This window comes from Balaenoptera physalus (genome assembly GCF_965194825.1).
Source record: "Balaenoptera physalus genome assembly, chromosome: 14".
Classification (NCBI taxonomy): domain Eukaryota; kingdom Metazoa; phylum Chordata; class Mammalia; order Artiodactyla; family Balaenopteridae; genus Balaenoptera; species Balaenoptera physalus.
In genome coordinates, this window is record NC_138893.1 from 55285535 (window position 1) to 55308785 (window position 23251).

A 23251-nucleotide genomic window follows, 5' to 3' on the forward strand; every position below is an offset into this window, starting at 1 on the left:
CTGGGGGTGCTGATTCTAGCCAAAAAACATTGCTTCAGAAACAATGAACTGAACTGGATGAGTGAGAAATTTTTTTAGGGTAATTTTGATCAAATGCAGTTTTTTGATTTGTGCTTTATTTGGACTTGGAGAACCCAACCCACTCATAAGATAGGATTCCTTTCTAGGGAAGATGACCAGCACACGGCATGCGTGAAGGTGTAGAATCCCATAGACGTGGGCAGAGGAAGGCCACCTGGAGGAGTCCTGTGGAGAAAAACAGTGACTCCCATCAGCCTGGAAGAATGCCTTAGGCCTGTCGCAGGCAGTGCCAGCAGCTTCCAGTCAGCCTGGCTGTTGAGCTGAAGACAGGGTTTCACCTTCTGGCCTCACACCCAGAGCTGCCATGTCATCAGGCGCAGCACCTAGCAACCCTGGCTGACGATACCGTCTGCTTGGTGGTACACGTCAAGTCGGGCTTATTTTACCACGAGGCATAAAGAGTAAGGGATTGGGACAGTGGTTAAGGGTGGCGCAGTGGTTAAGAGTCCTCCTGCCAATGCAGGGGACACGGGTTCGACCCCTGGTCTGGGGGGATCCCACACGCTGCGGAGCAACTAAGCCCGTGCGCCACGACTACTGAGCCTGCGCTGTAGAGCCCGCGAGCCACAACTACTGAAGCCCACGTGCCTAGAGCCCGTGCTCCACAACAAGAGAAGCCACCGCTGGCTGCAACTAGACAAACCATGGGCGCAGCAACAAAGACCCAACACAGCCAAAAAAGGAAAAAAAAAGTAAGGGATGACATGATAAGTTTTCACTTATAATTTAGGAAGCAGACCTTACCAGTTTTTATTTTCAAAGACCAAAAAGGAAGAAATCATCTTAAAGGATAAAGAGGAAGAAAATTAGATTGGATATAAAAGATTCATAATAACCAAGATGATTAGACTTCAACACAAGTTTCTAAGAAGTCTTCTTCCCTGGAGATTTTTTTAAAAACAGGGTAGGTTCTGTCTCACCCCCGCTCTTGCCTAGATGACAGATTCAGAAGTAGATCACAGATGTATTCAATTAGATGAAGGCTTTTTACAAACGAGTGAAATCTTTGAGCTAGCTCACTTTAAAGAATTGTTACTTTCATTTTAATTTTTTTAAAGTAATGAGAGAGTCTCAGGTTTGTGGTTTAGATGTTTGTGAGTTCTGGCAGGTCCTCCTCCGCCTTGCCCTCGGTACCACTCCAGCCCCGTGCTACCAGTCGGTGGCCCTGGGCTCTGCACACCCTTCTTAACATGGGAAGGAGTTATCCCTTTCAAAGAAGGGTGTTAAAGATGGATTAGCACCTAACCGAGGCAGCCTCTACGCATAGTTTTTAACGAGCATTAAAAAATAGACAGATTTACTGAGAAATGTGAGCTGTCATTCTGGAGTCTGTCCCCTTCGGGGAGAAGACTGTTGTTGCTGCTGGTTATTTTGTTTTGTTTGAACTCAGAATTTGAAACTAGGATTATTTGCAATAGACCTATCAAAACCTAGCCTAAGGGCTGCTGCTTTTTGTCTAAATTCTAGTTGATCATACAGTATAAAAAAGACATTTCTAAGTGTCTCAAAGCTGATTCTCCTAAATAGTGAAGGATTATGTGAAAGCTTGTGTCAAGCTTAGCAACCTTCCTCCACCCCCGCCCTCAGCTACAGTGAAAAAGTAAACTTCTGGCCAGACTTTCAGAAGACAAATAGAATTATCATGTCTTAATCAGTGAGATTTAAAATGTACTTTTAAAGAAGCCTGTAAATTCCAACAAGGTGCAGTCACTTCTAATCATTTTATAATCTTTGAGACCACTCTATGGGACAGGAGCAACGGTTATGTCTGATTATTCTTTTTTTTTTTTTTTTTTTTTAATTTAGTTAGTTATCCATTTATGGCTGTGTTGGGTCTTCGTTTCTGTGCGAGGGCTTTCTCTAGTTGCGGCAAGTGGGGGCTACTCTTCATCGTGGTGCGCTGGCCCCTCACTATCGCGGCCTCTCTGGTTGCCGAGCACAGACTCCAGACGCGCAGGCTCAGCAATTGTGGCTCACGGGCCTAGTCGCTCCGCAGCATGTGGGATCTTCCCAGACCAGGGCTCGAACCCGTGTCCCCTGCATTGGCAGGCAGATTCTCAACCACTGCACCACCAGGGAAGCCTCTGTCTGATTATTCTTTATCTCATGGGGTCGTTGGGAGGAATTAGGGCTAGGAAATTTGGGGAGAGTAGAATGAATTCAGAAGACTTATTTCGTATAACTTCTCTATATACCCTCGTCCCTAGAAAGCTTATCAAAAATAAAAAGAATTTACCAGAAATCCATTGGGGATGACTTTACTTTCTTTTTCTTTTAAACCTTCCCTTGACCCACCCTCTCCTGCCCATCATTCCTTCCTCTCTGACCCAAAGCTACTTGTCTGTGAATTACACTCCAGTCTCTCTCTTAAAGGCACATGTCCCTTCCCAGCATCTGAGATGCCACTAGGTCTTTCTGGCTGTGGGCGTGGGGAGAGGGGATGTTGATAGAGACTAGAGCCAGTGCCACCCACTGCTGCACCCAGACCATGGAAGGGCTGCTAGACTGAGTCTTCAGACATCCTGCCCATGGTTTCTTCCTGAAGCAGGAGCCAGAGGGACATGCTGTGGAGAAACAGCCTCAGAAAGCCCTCCACTGCCCCCATCCTTAGGAAATAGCCCTGTGGTGGAATCCTGTTAATAGTGGTAATAGCACAACCACTGCAGTGACTGTGCTTGGCACTGCCATCTCTTGAGCCCTTACTGAATACAAGGCTCCATGCTGGGTGCATCATAATTGTTATCTCGTGTTCATCCTCGCAGCAACCCCATGAGGTGAGTCCCCATTTTTGTCGATAAAGGGTATGAGGCTCAGAAAGGTTAATTAATTTGTGGAAGGTCACACAGCAAGTGGCCGAGCCAGGATTCAAACCCAGGTCTCCGGGGTCCCCCAGACATGGGTTTTTTATTTCCTCTGCTGATTCCTTTCCCTCTCCTGCTGCACTCTGTGTTCTTGGTTGGCCCCTTCGCCAGGGGCTCTCTGATGCCTAACTCCAGGCATCCAGCTTGCCCTGCTTCTGAGTCAGTCATGCTTCGCTTGGCTGAGCCAGAGTCTCCCGGTGTGGCATACGGGAATATGAGGTTAGGAAAGCTCCCCAAGTAATTTGGCACATGATCAGGGCTGAGAACCACTGCAGTGGAGGAATGCCACCCTTTTCATCCTCCAAAAATGGAAGGAGATACTCGCCAGTGCAAATTTGGGGATTTGAATATAGAATGAGAGTGGGGAATATAGATTGAAAAGAACTCGCTTTTCTACTCTGAACATGGCCAGATGATGCTGGCTCTCTTGACGTGCTTCATGTCAAGAAAGTGGGAGATATTTTCAAATGATGCCTCCAAATCAGCAAAGCCGAGGAACTGGTGTATTACTTTGTGGTCCATGCCAGTGAGAACCCATTTGGTCCTGTCAGGATAAAGGGCTGTCGTATCAGCCAAGGGTGAAATCTCAGAGCCCAGCTTTTTCCCTTGGTTTTGGATGCCTCTTCCACTGCTGTCAGGCTGATGGTGGCCACTGCCACCTCCTGGTGAAGTGACTCAAGACACAACCTCAGGACCTGCTCAGGTTGTGGTGACGTATCACGTCATAGTGGTCAGTCTCACTGAGCTTCTTCCCCGTTCCTAGATGGGGATGCACTAAGGCAAGGATTTAGGAGGCTGATTTTTCCCAAGCATATCTATATTTAAGATAATCCTCTACTGGCCTTAAAGGATTTCTGAGAATAGCCTTATTTTGCTTGAATTCAAGCAAATGGTTCTGTCGTAAAGATGCCTGGCCAGGATCTGTGCCCGAACTGCAGCGAGTACTGCCCGAAGGAGGGGCTGAGTGCTCGCAGCCATCACCTTTGCTCCCCTAACCAGAGCCGCCCAGAAGTCCTCTGCTTTGCAAGCGCAGAAGTCTGACCTGCGAGATAGTTAAGAGAGAGGAGCAGTTAGTCCCTTTCCACCTTCGAGGGAGGGACGCCCCGGGAGATGAGGCCGGTGAGTTGTCTTGCAGCCCCCTGGTCCTCCCAGACCTCTGCTCCTTTCATTCCTGTCCTGTGCCACCTCGTTCTCTTTACTCCTCACATTTGATTTTTTTTCTGAATTTGTCTTCTGTAGCTACTCTAACAGCCTATATTGATCTTTTTTTCATTATTTAGAATTTGATTGCTTCTAACCAGAACATAAACGATTTGGGGGCTGTTCCCCCAAGCTCCCTGGACTCTTCCTGACCCTCCTGCCCCACTCCCCCTTTCTCTTATTCTTCCTCCCCAATCCCACCTAGCCTGGATACCCACCTCTGTGTACCTTTTCGTTTGACCATTTTTGTTTGTTGGGTGGGTGGGTGGGTGTGTGTGTGTGTCTATCTTGACCCCTTTATCCTTTCTCCTCCTGAGTGTGTGGGGTAAAGCAGGAAAAGGGATTAATTTGAGCAGTGGAAAAAGATTGTGTTAAAAATGAGCCACTGATATTAGAAAAATAATTTTAAGTTTAAAGGCCTAACAAATGCATAAAATTGAAATTTAATTGATATAAGCAAGCGATTATGCAAATACTGCTTTTTGTCAGTCATCCCATTTCGGTCAATTACACACTTTTTATAGAACAAACAGCACTTTCTCCAGTGTCTTTAAGATTATTATAAATTCTTTAAAAAAAAAAAAACTGAAGAAGTCTTTTTTAGTCTATTTAAAGTTACTGTGGTTGGAAAGGCAATTATGTGCCTCCTGGCAGTTTTAGGAGAGTAGCTGTCCCCAAATGCAGCCTCCAAGAACAGATTGCCAAAGCCCAGAGGGCAATCACTGGTGTGTAAACATCAAAGCCCGGCAGGGTTCTTCAGGGCTCAGGAGTGAGTTGTTCACCCCCAGTAAATGCTGCTTAGTGTTAGAGTTTTCTGGAAGTCACAGGCACAGGAAGTTCTGGGTATCGCTGCCAAGATTTGATGTTTGCTGCTTGGGGCTCTGAAGGACACAGCGTGTGGCTCCACCACAAGTAGGAATCACAAGATCCCGGCTCTGCTGAGCCCACTAGGACGTTCTTTGAAAGGATGCTTGGAGAAGTAGTGAAAGCAGGATTTCATGCGTAGATGGGGTCTGTGTTCATAGACAACTTGAGGAACATTTCATTTAATGTGTCTCAACTAGGGTTAAACACACACATATTTGGCCAGCTCTGGTGTATAGAAATGCAGAAGGTGAAACTTACACCCGGTTTTCCCATTCATTGTATTTCCAACTGCATCTCCACCTGTCCCAGTATACACTTAGCCTGCCAGGAGAAGGTACAAGAAGCAGCAAGTGAAAGATGTAGCAAGAGTGACTTAGTTTTACCCATTTCCCTGGAGAAGAGAAGGAGGAAAGCTAGGCGTGTGGTGGGGTAACTCAGAAAACTTGCTTAAATGTCAACGGCGGGGGGGGGGGGTGGGGCGTGTTGCAGAAAAGTAGAGCAAAGGCTTCAAGGGCTAGAAGTCAGCCTGGCCAGCACTGCAGTGCGTGACTCGAGTTTCAAAAGAACACCCTCCCCTGCCTCTTCCCTAATAAAAATGATAATGGAATAGCCACAATTCTCCCCAGGATTGGGCAGATGAGGGTAGAACAAAGCCCCATCCCTATCACAGGGTTGAGGGACAGCATAGGTAGGGAAGTGGGGTCAGAAAGACCTTGAATCCATTCCTGCTTTGTCTTTCTCACGGTGTGGCTAAGGGCAAATTTGCTTAACCTCCCTGGGCCCTAATTTCCTTGTCTCTAAGATAGATATTTACGTACCTCCAGGAGTTTTTGCAAGGATTAAGTGAGGCAATATTAGTAAATTACCAGTTACTATTAGGCTCTTAATAATGGGAGCAGCTATTATTTTTATTCATAAATGTAGGTAAAATTTTCTTCCATTAGATTTGCAGGACAAACATTAAATATTAAAAGAATAAATTATATATCCCCTGGAACTTGTCCTAATTGCTAGTGTTCAGATGAATCTGTGCAACTTCAGTTTGCCCACTTGAAAGTCAATGGACTGAAATCCACGTGTCAGACTTGGATCCTGTGGACACTGGGAAAAATGAAAAGCTAGTTCACGGAGACGCCCCTGCCCTGTGCTAGCCAGAGATGGGGGAGATTTCTTTTTCCACTTACACCAAGTAAGAAACAGCTTTAAGAAGGTTCAGTCATTCAAACTTCTCTGTTGCCTTCATCCCCCCACCCCTCTCTTTCTTACTTCTTCTAACTTTCAAAATACACGAATTAACTGCCCAAACCATGCTGGGGTTTTTTTTTTTCCATCTCAGAAGAACTGTTTCTCATTTTCCTTTAACAAGTCCTCTAGAAGTCCACATTAGAGAGCTCTAGGGAGCAAAAACTTTTAAAGAGCTGAGAATTTTTTAAAAGATCTTTGAATATTTAAATGCCATTTTTCCCTCATGAAAACTGTGCTGCTTACCTCAAGAGCGAGGTTATAAGTTAACCCTCACCTTACCATCTGCTCCTAGGCTGTAATTTCCCCATGATTCAGAGAGATACAGTGTTTTGAGCTAAAATGCTAGGCTGGATTTTAAACACTACTTACACTGGTTTCTAACTAAGCTAATCACTCATTTGGCAGGCACCATTTTTCCAATCAAATCTCTGCATTCAAAGCTGATTTTTCGTTTTCTTTGATGCTGTGGCATTTTATCAGCACAATAATCAGAAGTTCTGTTAAAAAACAAAAGCAGTAATACAAAACAAAAGCAGGCAACACAAGTCTTCAGAATAGTCCTCAAAATTGTGTATTTCTGGATCCCATTTTATCTCTTTCTTCTGCCCTATTTTCAAAAGTTAACATAAATAAGCTTGCATGTTCAGTTTGTAGCAGGGAAAGGCTTGGCTATACTGGCAGAAAAACCTTAAGCCCTGTTCAACTTTAAGGATAAAAATTAGTCAATATCAAAGCAAAAAGAGGGAGGGAGGGAGGAGAAAAGATATCTTGGTACCTGAAGCCTTTCAATTATTGGAGCTGGGGAGACCTGGGACAGATAAAATGGGGAGACGAAAGGGGAGATAGACTGGTGTTGAATAATACTCAATAGCAGTGTGAGCTTTATTTACATTTTATAAAATATTCTGGCCTTTTCTGCTCTGAAACTTAAAATGACTTGCGTGGAGATAAGGACTTGACTGACACTTAGCCACCGACATATTACATCGGATCCTCTGACTTGTCTTTGCAGGCTAGTTCATGTGCTTTGTTAGAGCTGTTACTGATTTTAGGGGAAGGAGTTGGTCTTCATTCCATATTCATGAATTCTGAATTCTGGTTAGCGAGCTATTAGAAAATGGGAGAGGCTGTTTCAGCCTAACTCTTGTTGGAGAAATTCTTTGGAGGGATGTAGTGATCCCTCGTGGGATCATGGATGTAGTGATTAAGTATCCTGGGTTTCCAGGACAGTCCCAGCAGAAAAACCTATTCTCGTGAGTGAACCTGCGGTCTCATGTTTAGTTCAACGCGGCCATCTCCATGAAAGGTTTATGTCTTGTCTTTGTTCTGCCAGTCTTAGCGCCCCAGTCGGTGTTCCACTTATTTAGGGATGTGTGCTGTGCCCTTGGAGAGCCATCTCCCACCACAGAAACCCATGTGTGTTTGATTTGGTCCAGAGTCACAATTTAGGCACTTTCCGTGAGCGGCAGGCACCTTTGCAGAGCAAACCATGTAACCACATCTGCCGAGGGCATGTGGGGTTCCAAGGAAGGAAAGCTACTCGAAGAACCAGTTTGAGGTGGCATCAAAACAAATGATTATGAGGGGTTTCTCAAAGTGTTTTCTTAGCTGCAGTACCTCTTTGCTCCATGATATTGTATATGGAACCCTAGCATATGAAATGGGTCACAGCTGAGCTGGGCAGCTAGAAACCACACCTCCAGGCCTCCCCATCCCACCCAGCAGGCCTGGGGACTCCATGAAACTCAGCAGTACGGACCAGAGACAGCATGAGCACCCAGGCATCTATCTCAGCCCGTTTCCCACTCAGCCAGGCTGGGGACCAGCTTTGCTTGTGGAAATTCTCTCGAGAGGGCCTTTGGCTATTTGTCCCCATGCGTTTCTGGGTGTCAGGAACAGTCTTTCCCCAGGCGTCATGAATGTACCTTCCTGACTACAGGTCTGTTTGGTTGGGTGGGTTCTCCAAACCCAGCTCTGAACTGTGGTTTGCCGTGGTGTAGCTTCTGGTGCTTGACTCCGCCCCCGTCCGCTGGGCTCCCGGGTGTGGCTGGACGCCGGTGCAGGACAGTGGCAGTGGGGGACGTGTCACTCGGTTCTCTTACCTTAGCCGGATGTCTCCTGATCACGTTTTGTTTTGTTCACTAGATGATGATTCAGATCTGTACTCTCCTCGATATTCCTTTTCTGAAGACAGTAAGTGACTTAGAATTTCTTGGTTGTAGGGGAGGAAGGGAGAGTGGTGGACGAGGGAAGACATCTTCCTGTTTTCAGTTTTCATCTGTTTTAAAAGTCTTTCACACCCACTTTTTCCTTCTCCAGCAAAATCTCCCCTTTCTGTGCCTCGCTCAAAAAGTGAGATGAACTACATTGATGGTGAGAAGGTAGTTAAGAGGTCGGCCACACTTCCCCTCCCGACCCGCTCTTCCTCGCTAAAATCAAGCCCAGAAAGGTAAGTGCTCTCATCAGCTCTGTGATTTTAGGTTCTCATACACAATCTCTTTCTCTGGGTCAGGCAGCATTGGAGCCAGGAGTCAAGCAGACCTGAGTTTGAATCCCTGCTCTGTCACTTATTAGCAGTGACTTGTTTTTTCTGAGTCTCAATGTTCTCACCTGTAAAATGGGGATACATTTTGCATTCATAGGGATGTTGCAAGGATAAAACAAGATGTTGCATGTAACATTTCTAGTAGTGCCTGGCTCACAGTATGCATTTAAATAATGTTGACGATAATTATCATCACTTTATACCTCTTCACAAGAGAAATCTTAGCCATAAGATTTGTCATATGTTTTTATACTCTGTGCATACTGATGGGGCCCATAGCAGAGAATATAATTTTAAAATGAAGCCACGCTTTTTAGTATCTATTTATTTATTCAACACATTATCAAAGCATAAGGCTCACATGGTTGTAATGATATCAGTCATCTGTTAATGCCCGCACCAGATGACCCGATTGTCTTTTATTGAGTCTTCTGCCCTCTGGAGCAACCTCCTGTGCCATCTGGACTGGTGTCCCATGCGTCTCCCAGCTCCATCTTCCACCGCTTCTCAATCCACAAAAAGGCCCTGGCCAAACTGAATTATTTATTTTTCCTTTAAATACACACTGTTTCACACCTCCAAACCTTTTCCATCTTCATAGACAAATGAATGGCTGTTTTTGAAATCCCACATATACGTAAGTGGCATCTGCCTGAGGAATTTGATAGTTAATCTGAAAGGAAGGCTGGGTATACCCATAAGTCCTTACAAGTGCGTTCATCGAGCGCCTACTGGGTACATTCTGTGTGCAGGTTGAACCAGATGCTATGGAGGAGTATAAACATACATAAATCATCGTCCCTACCTTCAAGAAGTTTATAGCCTTGCAGGAAAAACGGAATATAATATCACAGTGCAAAGTGCAATTATGTGCATGTATAAAAATTTTGCAAATAATTTCCAAGGCTTCATGTATCCTCTGAAATCCCTCACTGGATCGGGTTAAGTACTTGTGCCAAAAGCTGCAGTTTTGATGATTACCGGATGGGGTGTGGAATAGGGAAGAAGAACATGGTTATAATAACAAATAACATTTATTGAGTGGTTCCTGGGGGCCTGGCGCTCTGCTAAGTGATTTACATGCTGAGTGAGACATACTGTCTCATTTAATCCTTACAGCAACCCCATTTTTCAGATGAGGAAACTAAGGTAGGTAGCGGCAAAGTGCTTGGCCCAGATCAGCTAGCTAGCAAGTGCTGTAGCAGGGTTGGAGCCACAGCTGCCTGGCTCCGGGACCTGCATTCTCTCTCACTGCACTAGCCTGAGTGGGAAGTACAGGCATGTCTGGGGAATGATAAGCTCCTGAGAACAGAGCAAGGTGAAGGATTTTTCCAGAGCAAGCTTTGCTGCTGCTGCTGCTGCTTCCTTTCTTCTCTTTCTCTTCTCTCTGCTTCCCGGTGTCCGGTTGTGAGCACAGGACACCTCAAGCCTTTTGTGAAGCGAACACAGGGATCCGTTTGTTTGAAGAAGGAAACCAGCACAACTGAATGCTTTGCGCGGAGTCCGATTTTGTGCCTCGGATATAAAAATTCCTTGATTAGGCTAGAGTCAGCCAAAGTCGGACCTGTCGGATGCCAATTTTCATGAAAATAGCTCTAATAGGATTTCCTTTCTACAGAAACGACTGGGAGCCTCCAGATAAGAAAGCGGATACAAGAAAATACCGTGCAGAACCCAAAAGCATTTACGAATATCAGCCGGGCAAGTCCTCCGTTCTGACCAACGAAAAGATGGTAATGTGCATATTAAAGTTCTTTTGTCTCACCCTGCCCGTGTTCTTTAATCCAGATGCACTGTGTGTGCACTTGGATTACATTCTTTCTCCCTTGAAATAGACTTGCTTTGTTTAGAAGACAATGAAAATACGAAGCATTTTTACCCTTTTCACTTCTGCAGGTGTTCACAAAATAAGTCCCCAGAGCGTGCTTTGAAAGAATCCTCTCATTGTGGCTTTGTTGCTCTTTTTTGCTCATGGTTTTCACTAATTTTAAATTTTGTAATGTAAAGGTTGATTTTGCTGCTATCTTTTTTTTAAACATCTAACCATTCGTTTATCAGGCTTATTACTAACTGGACTGAAGTTGGGGATTTTTAGCTGACTCTTATTTGAACATGCGCAAAGTGTGTAGAAGTTACTAGTACATCATTAAAAGCCAAATAATTAATATGATGATGTGACTTGGGGGGAAAAAGCCCCAGGCTGTTAGAGTATGTCTTTTAGGTCTTCCTTTTCTGACAAGTGCAATAGAGAGGACGAATTTCATATTCAGTCTGGTTTATGGTTCCCCACACAAGTTCACATCTCCAAGCAGTTATCAGTGGGGAAAATGGCCTGTATGGGCATCGCAGACCACCCAGCAAAAGCAGGGGAGAAGTTTTACAGACTGATTAGTTTCATATCTGCCGATCACGTTTCCTTTTATTCGCCCTTCATTAGAAAAAGCTGGTTTCAGAATTCTGAACATGGTAAAAGGGATCCTCCAAAGCTCTATAAACCCTGCAGCCCTGCAGCTGTGCCAGCAGGATGGAATTATCATGCTGGGGATTGATTCTTATTAAAATGCTGTTACCACACTGAGTCCAGAATAAGTAGGCCTCTGAAATGTGGGTTCAAATTATTCTCCCTCCACCTCTTTTGCTCTACGTGTTTTTAAGGAATAATTGATTTGACTTTTAATAAAATAAAAAGGTGACATCTTTAAAAGCACAAAGGGATAAGTAATTTTAATTAGGAAAAAAGGTTCAACAGGTCACAGAAGTGCTTCAGAGTTGTCATTCTTCAGCATTTACTTTGCACCACAGTTATTTTAAGCAAAAAGTTCTGAGAGGAGCGGAGAATTTTGCCTCTGGCTCCACCCTGCATTGGAGGTTCTCTCTCTCTTAGAAGGTAACAAGCACAGAAGGTAATCCTCCATTACAGGTCTTCCTAGAAAGAATGTCACGTCCTTTGAGTATATTCCCAACACTTGAATAACAAGTGGTGGACACACCATCACATGTCAGTACACTTCAGTGATTTTAGAGACTCTGTAAGCCTTTGGGTGCTTTTGTGTTTTCAATTTATTATTTATTATTGTTCATAGACGGTCATTGATTTATCGAAGGCTTGCCCCTTAATTTCTCCTTTGTTTCCTCCTCCTTTCCTTGGTTCCTAATAATTTGACCACTATTCAAAACTAGGAAAAAAACAATAACATAGTTTTATTTTTCTCACTGATGCCACAATGGTCACAATGCCTTCCATGTCATGGTCCTTGGGATCATTTATATTGTTTTTACAAACCCCGAAAAGTAGCACACAGGGCCCACGGGGCCCTCTTTGGGGAGTTGTGGTGACCATACACGTGGATTGCCAAGCACTGTCTGGGTGTTCCCACACAGGAAGCCCCCTGCTTGTACCAGGACCTGGGCCAGTCCAGTTAGGACATAACACCAAAGGCTGGCCAGGGAGGAAACCACTGTCCAGCTGTTTTAGTTTCATGCCTTTCCCTCTATTTAGCGCTGTTCTTCCCAAAGAGTCATTTTTCATTTTAGAGAGAATCTTCATCTTTTCACAGTCTACTCTTCACAGGGATTGAATTCGTCCTTTATTTTTGAATTTCTTTTCCTGCTATTTTTGCCACATGAACAGAAACGTTGGAATGTGAGTTTCAGCACGTGAGTCCTGCCTTTTGGTTTCCAGTGTCGGGTTTACCAGAATTTGAGGAACCCCCTTCCTTCCGCAGCCACCACCCCACCACCGCACACACACACACACACATTTTTGTTGTTGTTTACTGTGAATAAGTATACTAACTAGAGACAGACAGATGTAGAATCTAAATGTGCTCTCAGAAATGCACATCTCCTTTTAAGGGGGAAAATCCACTTTTCCCCCCAATTTTTTTCCAGTTGGAGGTGCTCGTGTCTGCTTAAGCCTGGCAATTTAAATTGTGGCCTCACAGGCACATCTCTCTATCTGTTATTCACACAAACAGTTGAAGAGTAGGCTGTAAAGGTTGCCTTAGGGCACATCTTGTCCCTGGAGCAAACCCACAGCATCCCAGACAGATAAACACTGTGCTACCTTCAGAATCCCCCCAGGAGATTCACAGTCTTGGTGACCTATTCAGCTGTTTGGCAAACTCATCTGAAGTTCTTCATAACTGTTTGCCCTCCCTCTTATCATAATATGAGTCCATTTCCTTCTCTTCTGGTCTTGGAATTGGAGACCTATTGGTCAGTCCCTGCTTTGTCAGAAATGGCTTTTTTCAGGCTGTGTTCCTTTTACTTTCCTCCGAAGTCCCTTATAGAACTGAACTTCAGCTCAATTCAATAAATATATACAATTGACCCTTGAACAACATGGGTTTGAACTGCACAGTCAACTTATACATGGATTCTTTTCAATAGTAAATGCTATAGCCCTACACAATCGTGGTTGGTTGGATCTGTGGATATAGAGGAACCGTGGCTACAGAGGGCCAACTGTAAATTATACTTGGATTTTTCGATTGCACGCACCCCTAATGCCCGCACTGTTCAAGGGTCTGCTGTATAGAATAACTTTGATGTGCCAAGCTCTGCATTAGATGTTGGAGTTCCTGCTCCCATAGGGGTATAGTAGGAAGGACAGACATTAAAATCTTTATTACAGACACGATATATATTTGAAAGTGTAAAACAAGGGGATTTACCCAACTTGGTTTCTTCCCATTTCACTGTCACCTTGAATTCCTTCCTGACTTTTCAAGTTTGTCACTTACCCCTGTTTTAGCTTGGTGTCATCCACAAACTAAGCAGGCCCGCCCCCTTCTCATGGGGAGTATGAGAAATGTAAACAGCACCGGACTAGGAATTGCAAGGTCTGAGTTCTGAGTTCGAATTCTGACTCTGCCTTATGTCTTGGGACATTGCTTAACCTTTCTGAACCACAGTGTTTTCATCTATAAAATGAAATTATTATCTGGCCTGCCAGCCTCACTGAAGCACTGAGTGAGAGGATCATGTGCGATAATGTGGGTTAAAGATCTATGACCATTATAAAGTGCCGTGTAAATGAACGGGCCACATTCAGATTATTTAATTAAAATCTGAAGCTAGTCTCTGCCTCCCGTCCAAGCAGCAAAACTGTCCTTCAGGACAATCAGGTGTCCCTCTCAAGTCACCTGCCTTTTCTGAGGATTTTGCCAAGCTGGGAAAAGATAGCCACCAGTAGCAGAGAACTCAGCCTGGCCTTGTGGAATCTGCTTTGCCTGCCAGTACAGAGAGCCTGTTCTGCATCCAGAAGGATGTTTTCTGCCTGTCTGTTCTGTACTTGGATCTGTAGTGGAGTTATAAATGCAGAATCAGATGCTGTGTGGTATTGCCTCTTTAACTTTCTCTCTGGCAGCTCAGAGGGCTGAGACTGGCTGCTCTGGGTCCAAGCTGGTTGACATACCTCCTGACTCAGTTCTCAGCCCAGCATTAACCTCAGCAGTAAAACAATCTGCAAACAACCTTTGACAATAAAATGGGTTAATTCTTTCAGGACTGAGTACCGAAGCATTCAGGCAGTTTCCTGAAAGAGTTGATACATTTTTTTTTTTTTAATGAAAAAAAACTACTCCCAGAGAGCAATTTATAAACAGTTTTTTAAAATAATAAACATGAAATAGGTTTCATGAAACCCCATCCATCATACAAGGATCTAGGGTGTCCCAGTGTCTAAACTGTCTCTCCTGAACAGTGGTGTCTTTGTAGATATTGTGCCTCATTTCACTGAATAAATACAGAATCCATTATTTTACATAATTGCAAAATCCATTGAGAAGGAACACGCATTCTTCAAGATTTAAGCCCTACGCCCCTAAAGACAGTTGGAGGAGGTTTTAATCTGGTTTCAAGAGGGCAGACTCTGTTTCAATATATATTTCCCTTTGATTTCAACTAACTTCTATCCAGTTAATTTCTGTTGAAGAAAAGTTCTCTGCCGTATTTTCCTCTATTTAAAGCAAAAGTAGAAATAATGGTAAAGATTCTTATAGGGATTTTTAGAAGAGATTGGTAAAGGTCACTAAGGAAGTTTACGCTCATTTCAATAAGCTACAAAAGGCCTGTTAACTGAATGTTAAGAAAAATGTATCCAGGAGGAGCAGCTTTGTGAAGGAGTCACTTGGAGAAGCGTTCACAGGATCTGCAGTTTCCTTCCTCATGTGTTGTGGCCCTGAGGGCGTGAAGTTTCTTATGATGTTTTCAATCACAGTGGAAAATGTACATTTTCTATTTCATATTGTCGTCAGAATATCACCACCTCTCTCTTTTGTGACTATCAGGATTTTTTGAAACGTATATACCCATAGGAATTAAGCTGTGAGCCTCTAACACTTCTATCTGATGTGACCATATCTCCAGTTTATTAAGGGGAAACCTGATTTGCTTTCCAGGCATTCATTTTCCAACTAATTATTTCCGGAAACACATGCTCTTCCACAGAGCAAGGTACCAGAACTTTATAAATATTTGATTAAACATGAAATCCCATGGAATCATATCATCAGTCTGTGAACTACTTTTTAGAGTCGTATAAAATGAGAAATCTAACTTATTTTTGTAACGTAACCCAGAAGTTTTTTCCCCCCCTGTCGTTCTCTGTCTTGTTCAGCTTTTCCCTCGCTTTATTTTTCCCCTAGTTCTTTAACGTTTATTTCGTAGAACACAAAGTATGTTCTGTCTGTATTCATCCCCCATGGATGCTTGTTTAAAATGTTTTTTCACTTGTGTCTACTGTTTTTACTTACATCATCTCTCACTTTGCTCTGTATGGGACATGGTTTCTCACCTACTCATGTGCCATTAAAGATGCAGTATTAACAAATTGGCTTTTATAAAAGTGTCAGTATTTGCTGCTTATTTTGAAAACCTTAAGGCAGCCTTGCAAATAAGTACTAAAACTGTACTAGCCCATAAAAAGTGCTTGCTGTACTCATCTGGCGTAGATGGCTAAACGTTTGATGTGTTCCCCAGGTTATTTGCTCTTAACTAATAGCTCTTTGTAAAGAGCTATTTTAGCTATTTTAATAAGGGCTCTCTTTTCTCCCACCACTCCGACAATTACCAAGGGAAACTGTCATGCCCATGTTCAGATCTGTTGGGAAGGCGGCAGTGTGGTGCAGCGTTCTCCATCTGTCGTCCCTCTGCCTTGGGACCGAGACTGCCTCCCTCACTGCTCCCTACCTCAGTGTGCCTGTTTTCATAAACACATCCTTTCCCGCCTGTTTCAGCTCCCCTGATTTTGCTCATGTCAATAAAGAAATGGATGATCGCTGCTGTTGAATGCAGGTGCTGTATATTTCTGGAAACCACTGCATCTCTACTGGCCGGTTCCTATGTAATCTCTGCATAATGTTATCCTTCTCTCTCTTCCATTTCCCTATCACCAACCCCTATAGAGTCGGGATATAAGCCCAGAAGAGATAGATTTAAAGAATGAACCTTGGTATAAATTCTTTTCGGAATTGGAGTTTGGGAAACCGGTAAGTTTAATAGCTTCAGTGGTTATAGACACCTTTTTTAATAGTGCTGTTGATGCATTGTTGCTGCTAAAAAATCAGACCTATTTGTAAAGAATTCAGGAAGTGGGGAGCAGCCTTGTTGGCTGTCAGTGGTGGGATTGTCTATTCTCGCTACAACCTGTGAGCTTCCCATTGCTTTACTTCACCAAGAAAGGACAGTGAGCTCTGGACAGTGTTTCTTGCTAGAAAATCCCCCAGGAGACATGGCTAAGTCATTGCTTGTTTCAGGACCTCCCACCACTAGCAACAAATATCGCACACCTTGTAGATTGCATTATTTCGGCCTTTGGTTCAGTTCCTTGACCAAAGTCTTCATGGTATACCAAAGACAACCAGGAAAATGCATTACACACTGAGAAAGACCAGCACTGTCACTGCTTTAAATAGAAATTTTAGAAGCACACATGCAAGGGAAGTGCCAGCGCAAGTGGAAAAGGTTCTCTCTATGCAGAGGTGATCCTCGAATGCCATCCTGTTACAGGCGACTTTTAGGGAATGATTTCTATGAGGTAGGATAATATTTCCCAAAATTAGAAATGAGAGTTAGGAATTCTAGCAAACTTAGTATTCAGCCCAATAGCCTGTAGCTTCCCTGTGATGTGTCTGAGTTCGCTTTGGTACAAATTGATTTTTGGCACTTAAAGGAGGATTTTCTTGGCCTTGTACCCAAAGGAGTATCAAACCGAAGGGAGAATTGAGCTCCTTTTTCCACTGGAGATGACTGGAAACTGACTTTAAAGCTCCAGTTACTTTAAAGTCTTAATTATTACAGCTGCAAAAAGAATTTACAGGTGGAGGGATTTAGTGTATAAAAATAAAACATTTTATTAGATGTTTGTATGAGACTTTAAGCATTGAATCCGGCATTTGAATCACCATGATTTAGAATGATAGTTTTATTTGCAGGTAGCAGTTAACTTTATAGTTCAGTAAAATGTTAAATTCTGTAGTACATTTTTAATGAAGATGAAGACGGAGAAATTTAACTGTTGCTCTGGAATTGCTGAGCTTTGTTTGAATGTTCAGTCATTTTCTGAGTTAGGAGCACCTGCCTTGCAAACACCCCTTCTTATAGGAACAGGCATTCCTCCCACTTTGTCCCCTCCCTGACACTGTCACCAAATGTCAGCCAAGGTGTCCTGGATGAACAGCGCCACCTAATGACCAGCAGAGAGGGAAGCATCCAACCCAAAGTCTGCACCGTCTCCTCCCCTCCCCAAAGCTTTGGTACACACCTCACTCCTCCTCTCCCTCCCTGTTTTCTCTGCTGTCCACCATTCACACATCAATGAAGTCTACCTCACGCAGTCTCTTCCACATGCAAAGATTTAACAGTATCCTAACCCTTTTCCTTTTCTTTTTCTTAAAACCTGCTCAATTATCTCACAAAAAACCTGCAGAAATGTGTACCCCTGCCCCCTCAAAAAAAAGACCATGATTGGTACACGCAATGATAATGCCATGCTTTCATCAGAGAAAGCAAAAGATATTAGCTCTAAATTGTTTATAATAAGGAGTCTATGCCATTGAGTTTTGAAACCCTGTTCAGAATCCACAAATTTCTAGCCATCTCCTCATTTGCCAGATAACAAATAACTATATTAGTTTTACTGAAATGTTAACTTTTAGGAAAAGTTATGAAGCCATTTTTTTCTAATTAATTGTGATTGGTTTGTTTTATTAAATCTGTCATCGTAAATGATACTCCTTTCGTTAGCAGTAGACAGCATTTCAGTCACAGCATATTTAGATAGGCTCTGTGAATAGCTCCGTGAATTAGCATTGTTTCTGCTGGAAACCGTAGCCTAGCCTGAGCCCACACAACCAATCCAGACAAACGTTGACAACACGGTCCATCTGTGTACGGGGACCTTCCTATAATTTGTATTCCTACCCTATTGTCCTAACTGCCTCTTAATTATTTAAAGACTTAGAGATGCTTTTCCAAAATGTCATTTGCTCTGAAGCCAGAGTGTTCCTTGCATAGACCTTAGAGTCCTTCTTAAATGGGACTACCTTTTTTTTTGTGTAGGTCTTTTAAAGTAATAAAAGATGATACTTTTGAAGACTTGCCAAAATAGCTTCATCAATGCCTGTATCCTGAGGAACAGCACTGAGGTGAACAGGTCCTTATGGTCTGAGTCATCCTAAGGGTGGGCTTGTTATCTGGTTGAACCAGGTTGATGACTGGATATTACTCCCAGAGTTTGGGAGGAAGGTGTGATGGGGAGAAATTTTTTCTTCACTTCTCTCCTATCGCAATCAACTCTGGGCCACAAAAGAGCAAGAGACATAAATAAAAGGGGTGTAATCCATGGCGGTTGTTTTGGAAGATTTTTCGGTCATTCAGAAGCAGAATGAAATTAAAACTACTATCAACCATGTGGATCATCGTTTCTCCTTTTTACACCACATGAACCTAGGACCCACTTCCCCCTAGTAATGCCTGCCAGAACTTTAGACATTTAGCCTGAACTCCTTTCTTCCTTGGCCCCTTCACTTAAAGCCACCCAAAATGAGCTGAAGTTTCAGCAAGCTCCTGACTGTAATACCTTTTAGGTCTAATGAGTTGTAGGATATCAACTAATTTAAGACTCCAGGGACCATTTGGGGGAAGATTATTTAAAACCAATTTAATTTGTAAACACTGTCTTATTTTTTGCAGTAAGTAAATGAGTAGGGCTACCATCAGTGACTTGAAAACATCTCCATCCCCAGATGAACAATCCAACTGTATTAAGTGCTTAAAGATGAATGGTAATTGTCAGTGGCACTTACTTTACAAATTGCAGCATATACGCAATTTATATTACATACACAAGTTACTGGTGAAGGCACCTTGGAATCAATTACGTTTCATTTGTAAAATCAATTACTTTTTATTTGGCCTGGAGTGTCAGCTTTTTCTTCTTTTTTCTCCCCCTAATTCCTACAGAAATTGATGTGATTTCTGTAAGTAAGCTCAAGGCAAAATGTAAAGCTAGTTTGAATGCTTCCATAGAGTTGGTTATGATGAAATTTGCACAGAATGATAGGAGTTATTAATGATCTCATCTCCTCAGAGGTCACTGTGTAAGAAATTTCAAGTGTAAGTGGGCAGAACAAGAAGGTTTACTTAGTGAAAGAGAGGTTGCAAAGATAGAAGTGGCCTGTAACTTCCAGATGTCCTACCCTCTGGACCCCGCTGAAAACAATTCTCCTGGCAGATTTCTACTTCAGGAATGCAGTTCTAATTCTAACATGAACAGTTAAAGGAGAAAATAAAAATAACCTTACAGTTCCCTGTTTAAATTCAAAGTATAAACTCTGCTCTCTAAGAGAGATGGGAAGTTTGACTCTACCATCAGCAGTATTATCAAAGTCTAGTTAAACTGTAAAAGGAGATTTTAAAAAAATTACCTAGTGAAATTGTCTAGTTCTACAGTGCAATATTTAACACCTGTTTCATACATGGATTTCATTGCCACAAACCACAGGAAGCACGTTTAGCACCATGTACCCACCCTTGGTCAGATCTCCAAATTCACACGTTTATGAAGACATAATGAATTTTACAGGGGAGAAGACTAGCTCCCAAAATGTAGGCTCTCAGTGTCCATCTTAGTTGGAAAAGAACAATGAGGAATTTAAATGTTTGTTTTTGTTCAAATTGGTGTTAATGCTTTTTTTTATTTTTCCTTTGTTCTTTTTAAAGTTTTCAATATTTAGAATCCAACAGTGATTGACTCTTGAGACAGAGATGCAGAAATAAACCTCCCACTTTAACATTTCCAGCTCCTGAGTTCCATGGGGTCCCCAGGTGGCCTCAGGAGACAGGGTGCCCGCTCCTTTTGTTTTTTAGTTCACTTTTCTGTGTTGAGACAGTTCTCCTAGCGTTGCCCCTCTTGGTTTGAGCCGGTCTCCATGTTTGTCTTTATGTCTTTACGCTCATTTCTTCATTTCCTCCTCTGCTTCCCGTCAGCCTCCCAAAAAGATATGGGATTATACTCCTGGAGACTGCTCTATCCTTCCTAGAGAGGATAGAAAGGTAATTCCACTGTGCGCTGTGTGTGTGCGCTCTGGCCTGGCTAGTGTGCGTGTGTTGTGGGCTTTTTTCTTTTATTAAATCCCCCCCCCCCTTTATTTTTAACTTGATTGTAACTTTTTTTTTTTTTTTTGGCTTGGTGATAAAACAGTTTAACAAAGTCTCTAAGACTTATACTAATGTGTAGAGATTTTTAAAGCAATTGCTTATTCTTCTGACATATAGTGTGTGTCATAGTCGCCATACTCTGAAAAAGAGAAAATAGGTATTTCCTAAAAGGTAGGTTTTTGGGGTCAGTGTAGTTCCTCTCTCTAGCAAGTAGAGTTTTGGAGCTCTGATTACCACAGGATTTATATTCTCTATGCCTAATGTTGCATTCTCTGTTTTCCTGTCTTTAACTCATTTCTAGTAAGCTCTTGTGTTTTAGTCATGCCATCTTTGCCTTAGTAATGTATGATACTAAACAAACTCATTTTTCAAACGTAACCTTCCATGCTGTCTGCCTTTCCTCCTAACTAAAACACTCTTTCCCATCTTTTCTTTCTTGAACCAGACTAATCTAGAAAAAGATCTCAACCTCTGCCAAACAGAGTTAGAGGCAGATTTAGAAAAAACGGAGACGCTTAATAAAACACCCAGTGCAAACCTGTCACAGGTATTTCCGAGTTTTTCTCGTGCCCTCAGTTCCCTTTGCTTTCTTCTTTGTTCTATGGTTTTTGATGTAGTTGGGGTGATGAATGGGTATGCTGGGCATTTTTAAGCTGCATGGCTTTCTGACTCCTGCTTTAGATCACCCCTGACCCCCCAACTTAATTTTTGTGTGGATTTCTTTTGAGCTTGGCATCTTCCTTAAAGGGGATTTTTCAAATATATATGCAGGGTGGCTGGTGATTTAACTGCTCCCCCTTACCCCCGCTTATCATCCTCTTTCTCTGCTTTCAAGGGGTCACCCTTTTAACTCCCCTTCTGCCCCCTTGTGTGTATACCTTCTCTGAATTTTCAGGGAGCCTTTTTGGGGCAACTTCCGTGTCTTTTTTGCAGCCCTGGGAGATACCAACCTCAGAGATCATTTTCCAAAACACAGCGGCTGTGATTCGAGTGCCTCTTGCGTGCAAGGCACTGTCAGAATAGTAGTATTTGTAATTTGAAAGGTCAGAAAGTTCTTAATGAAAAAATGCACTCTGGAGGCCAGACAGCCTGGCCACAAGCGTTTGAAACTCTGCCTACATTGATGTTTTTAAAGGGAGCTATGTCCCGATGTGGTTTATTAAAGGATATGTCAGAAAAAGAGAGAGTCCAGGGTAAATGGGCTCCCAAGGCGAAGAAAAATACCAAATGTTTGGAGAACTACCCCCAGGGCTCCCTGACAAAACAAAGGAGATGCTTACAAGGAAAGGGTATCTTTATAGAAAATAAAAAAGGAATGCGGACACTGCCGATGAGGCTGGGACGTCCACAGACTGTGGCAGGAGAAGTGGAAAAAATGCTAACGGACCATGTTATTCTTAAGCAGAACTGAGACAAGGAGGGTCAGGCCACCAGTGTGTGTGACTTGGGTACGAAGTCATGTAGAGCCAGAGACTCAAAGCAGGTGATTATGGCCGCAGCCAGGGGGGCCCGGGACAAGAGGGGCAGAAGCCAAGCACTGCAAGCAGATCCAGGGGAGTTAGGGTTTGGGAATTCAGAGTCACCGAAGGACGAGGTAGCCAGCAGGACCAGCGGTTAGGCCCAGGGGAGCACAGAAGGTGAGCGACGGTGCATGCCATCAGGCAGATGCGTGACGGGGTGAGCATAGTGGGGCGCTGAGTCTCCAACCAGGGCGGAGACTGGCACCAGCTGTAGCTGCTGTGGGAATGGAGGTCAGAGCTGGGTCTAAAGGAGAACTGTGGCTGCAGGTAAGTCCTGAAGTGAGCTGGGGGGCCGGAGGGGAGCCCGAAATGAATCAGCAGGCACTTTTTTCAAAGTACTGTAATAAGAGTGGTCCTGTAACATGTGGCAGGATGGACAGCAGCTAGAGAACTACTGCAGTAACCGCAGCCTCCTTGGGGCAGAGATGGCATCCAGTACCTACAACCCTGCCTGGGGCTAGGTGGGCCCGAAGAGGTGTCTGATGCATGAATGAGTCATCTTGGCATTGGTTCAATTATGCGTTGCCCGTAGTCCCTAACGTGTGTGTGACGTGCTGAGGGAGGTTCTAAATCAGCACAAGAGTGGACTTTGCCTTCAAGAATGTGACAGCTTAGTCACACTCATAAATAAAAGATCTCCAACAGTACACAGCAGTGCCTGGTAAGAGCTAAATGAACGCTACGGCCTCTAAGTGTTCAGAAGAGGGGGAAATCTTCCAGGAAATCAGGGAAGACTTCTCAGGAGTCGGCCAGGATCTTAAGGGATTGATGGAATTTAGGTACATGGCGAAAGTGGGGGCCATCCATTTGAGGCATGGTAGAGAGCACAAAAGTGAACGTGTTTAGGATGGATTCAGGAATAAAGTAGATGAATTCATCTGTAATAGAAAATTTGGGGTGATAATAGTGGAAGGCAGGTTTGGGAAGAGAGGGTTGACCCTGGGTTGTAGAGACTCCGAAAATATAATTAAAGAGACGGTTGACTTTGCCCTCAAGTCAATGATGTAATTCAGGACTAGTGTTTTAGGAAGGTTAGTGTCCTCGCTCTAGAGAGGTTGAACTGAAGGGATAACCTCCAGTTGGAGGTTGAGAGGTCAAGGAGGCTACTGTAGCAGTCCAGGCATGTAGGGGTGAGTACTCCAGTGGCACCAGCATGAAGGGATGAGGGTAGATGTGAAATCACAGAGGAAATTGCAGTGGGACATTTTAACTAATTGGTGTGAAGAACAAAGAATTGGGGAGTGGGAAGGAGACACAGACAACTGTAG

At 43.3% G+C, this 23251-nt stretch overlaps 1 protein-coding gene across 50 annotated transcripts in view; it reads left to right on the forward strand.

Moving 5' to 3' along the window:
• Nucleotides 1-23251, forward strand: part of SORBS1 (sorbin and SH3 domain containing 1) — a 243276-nt gene that overhangs the window by 169691 nt on the left and 50334 nt on the right. For 33 of the 50 annotated variants that reach the window (XM_082423545.1, XM_082423591.1, XM_082423594.1 and 30 more), the window contains 6 exons: nt 8400-8447; nt 8574-8703; nt 10418-10532; nt 16209-16292; nt 20293-20358; nt 20909-21010. In XM_082423545.1, the coding sequence (XP_082279671.1) occupies nt 8400-8447; nt 8574-8703; nt 10418-10532; nt 16209-16292; nt 20293-20358; nt 20909-21010 (545 nt within the window). The remainder of the gene's footprint in view (nt 1-8399; nt 8448-8573; nt 8704-10417; nt 10533-16208; nt 16293-20292; nt 20359-20908; nt 21011-23251) is intronic. The other 17 variants (XM_082423593.1, XM_082423568.1, XM_082423585.1 and 14 more) reach the window with 2 other exon arrangements.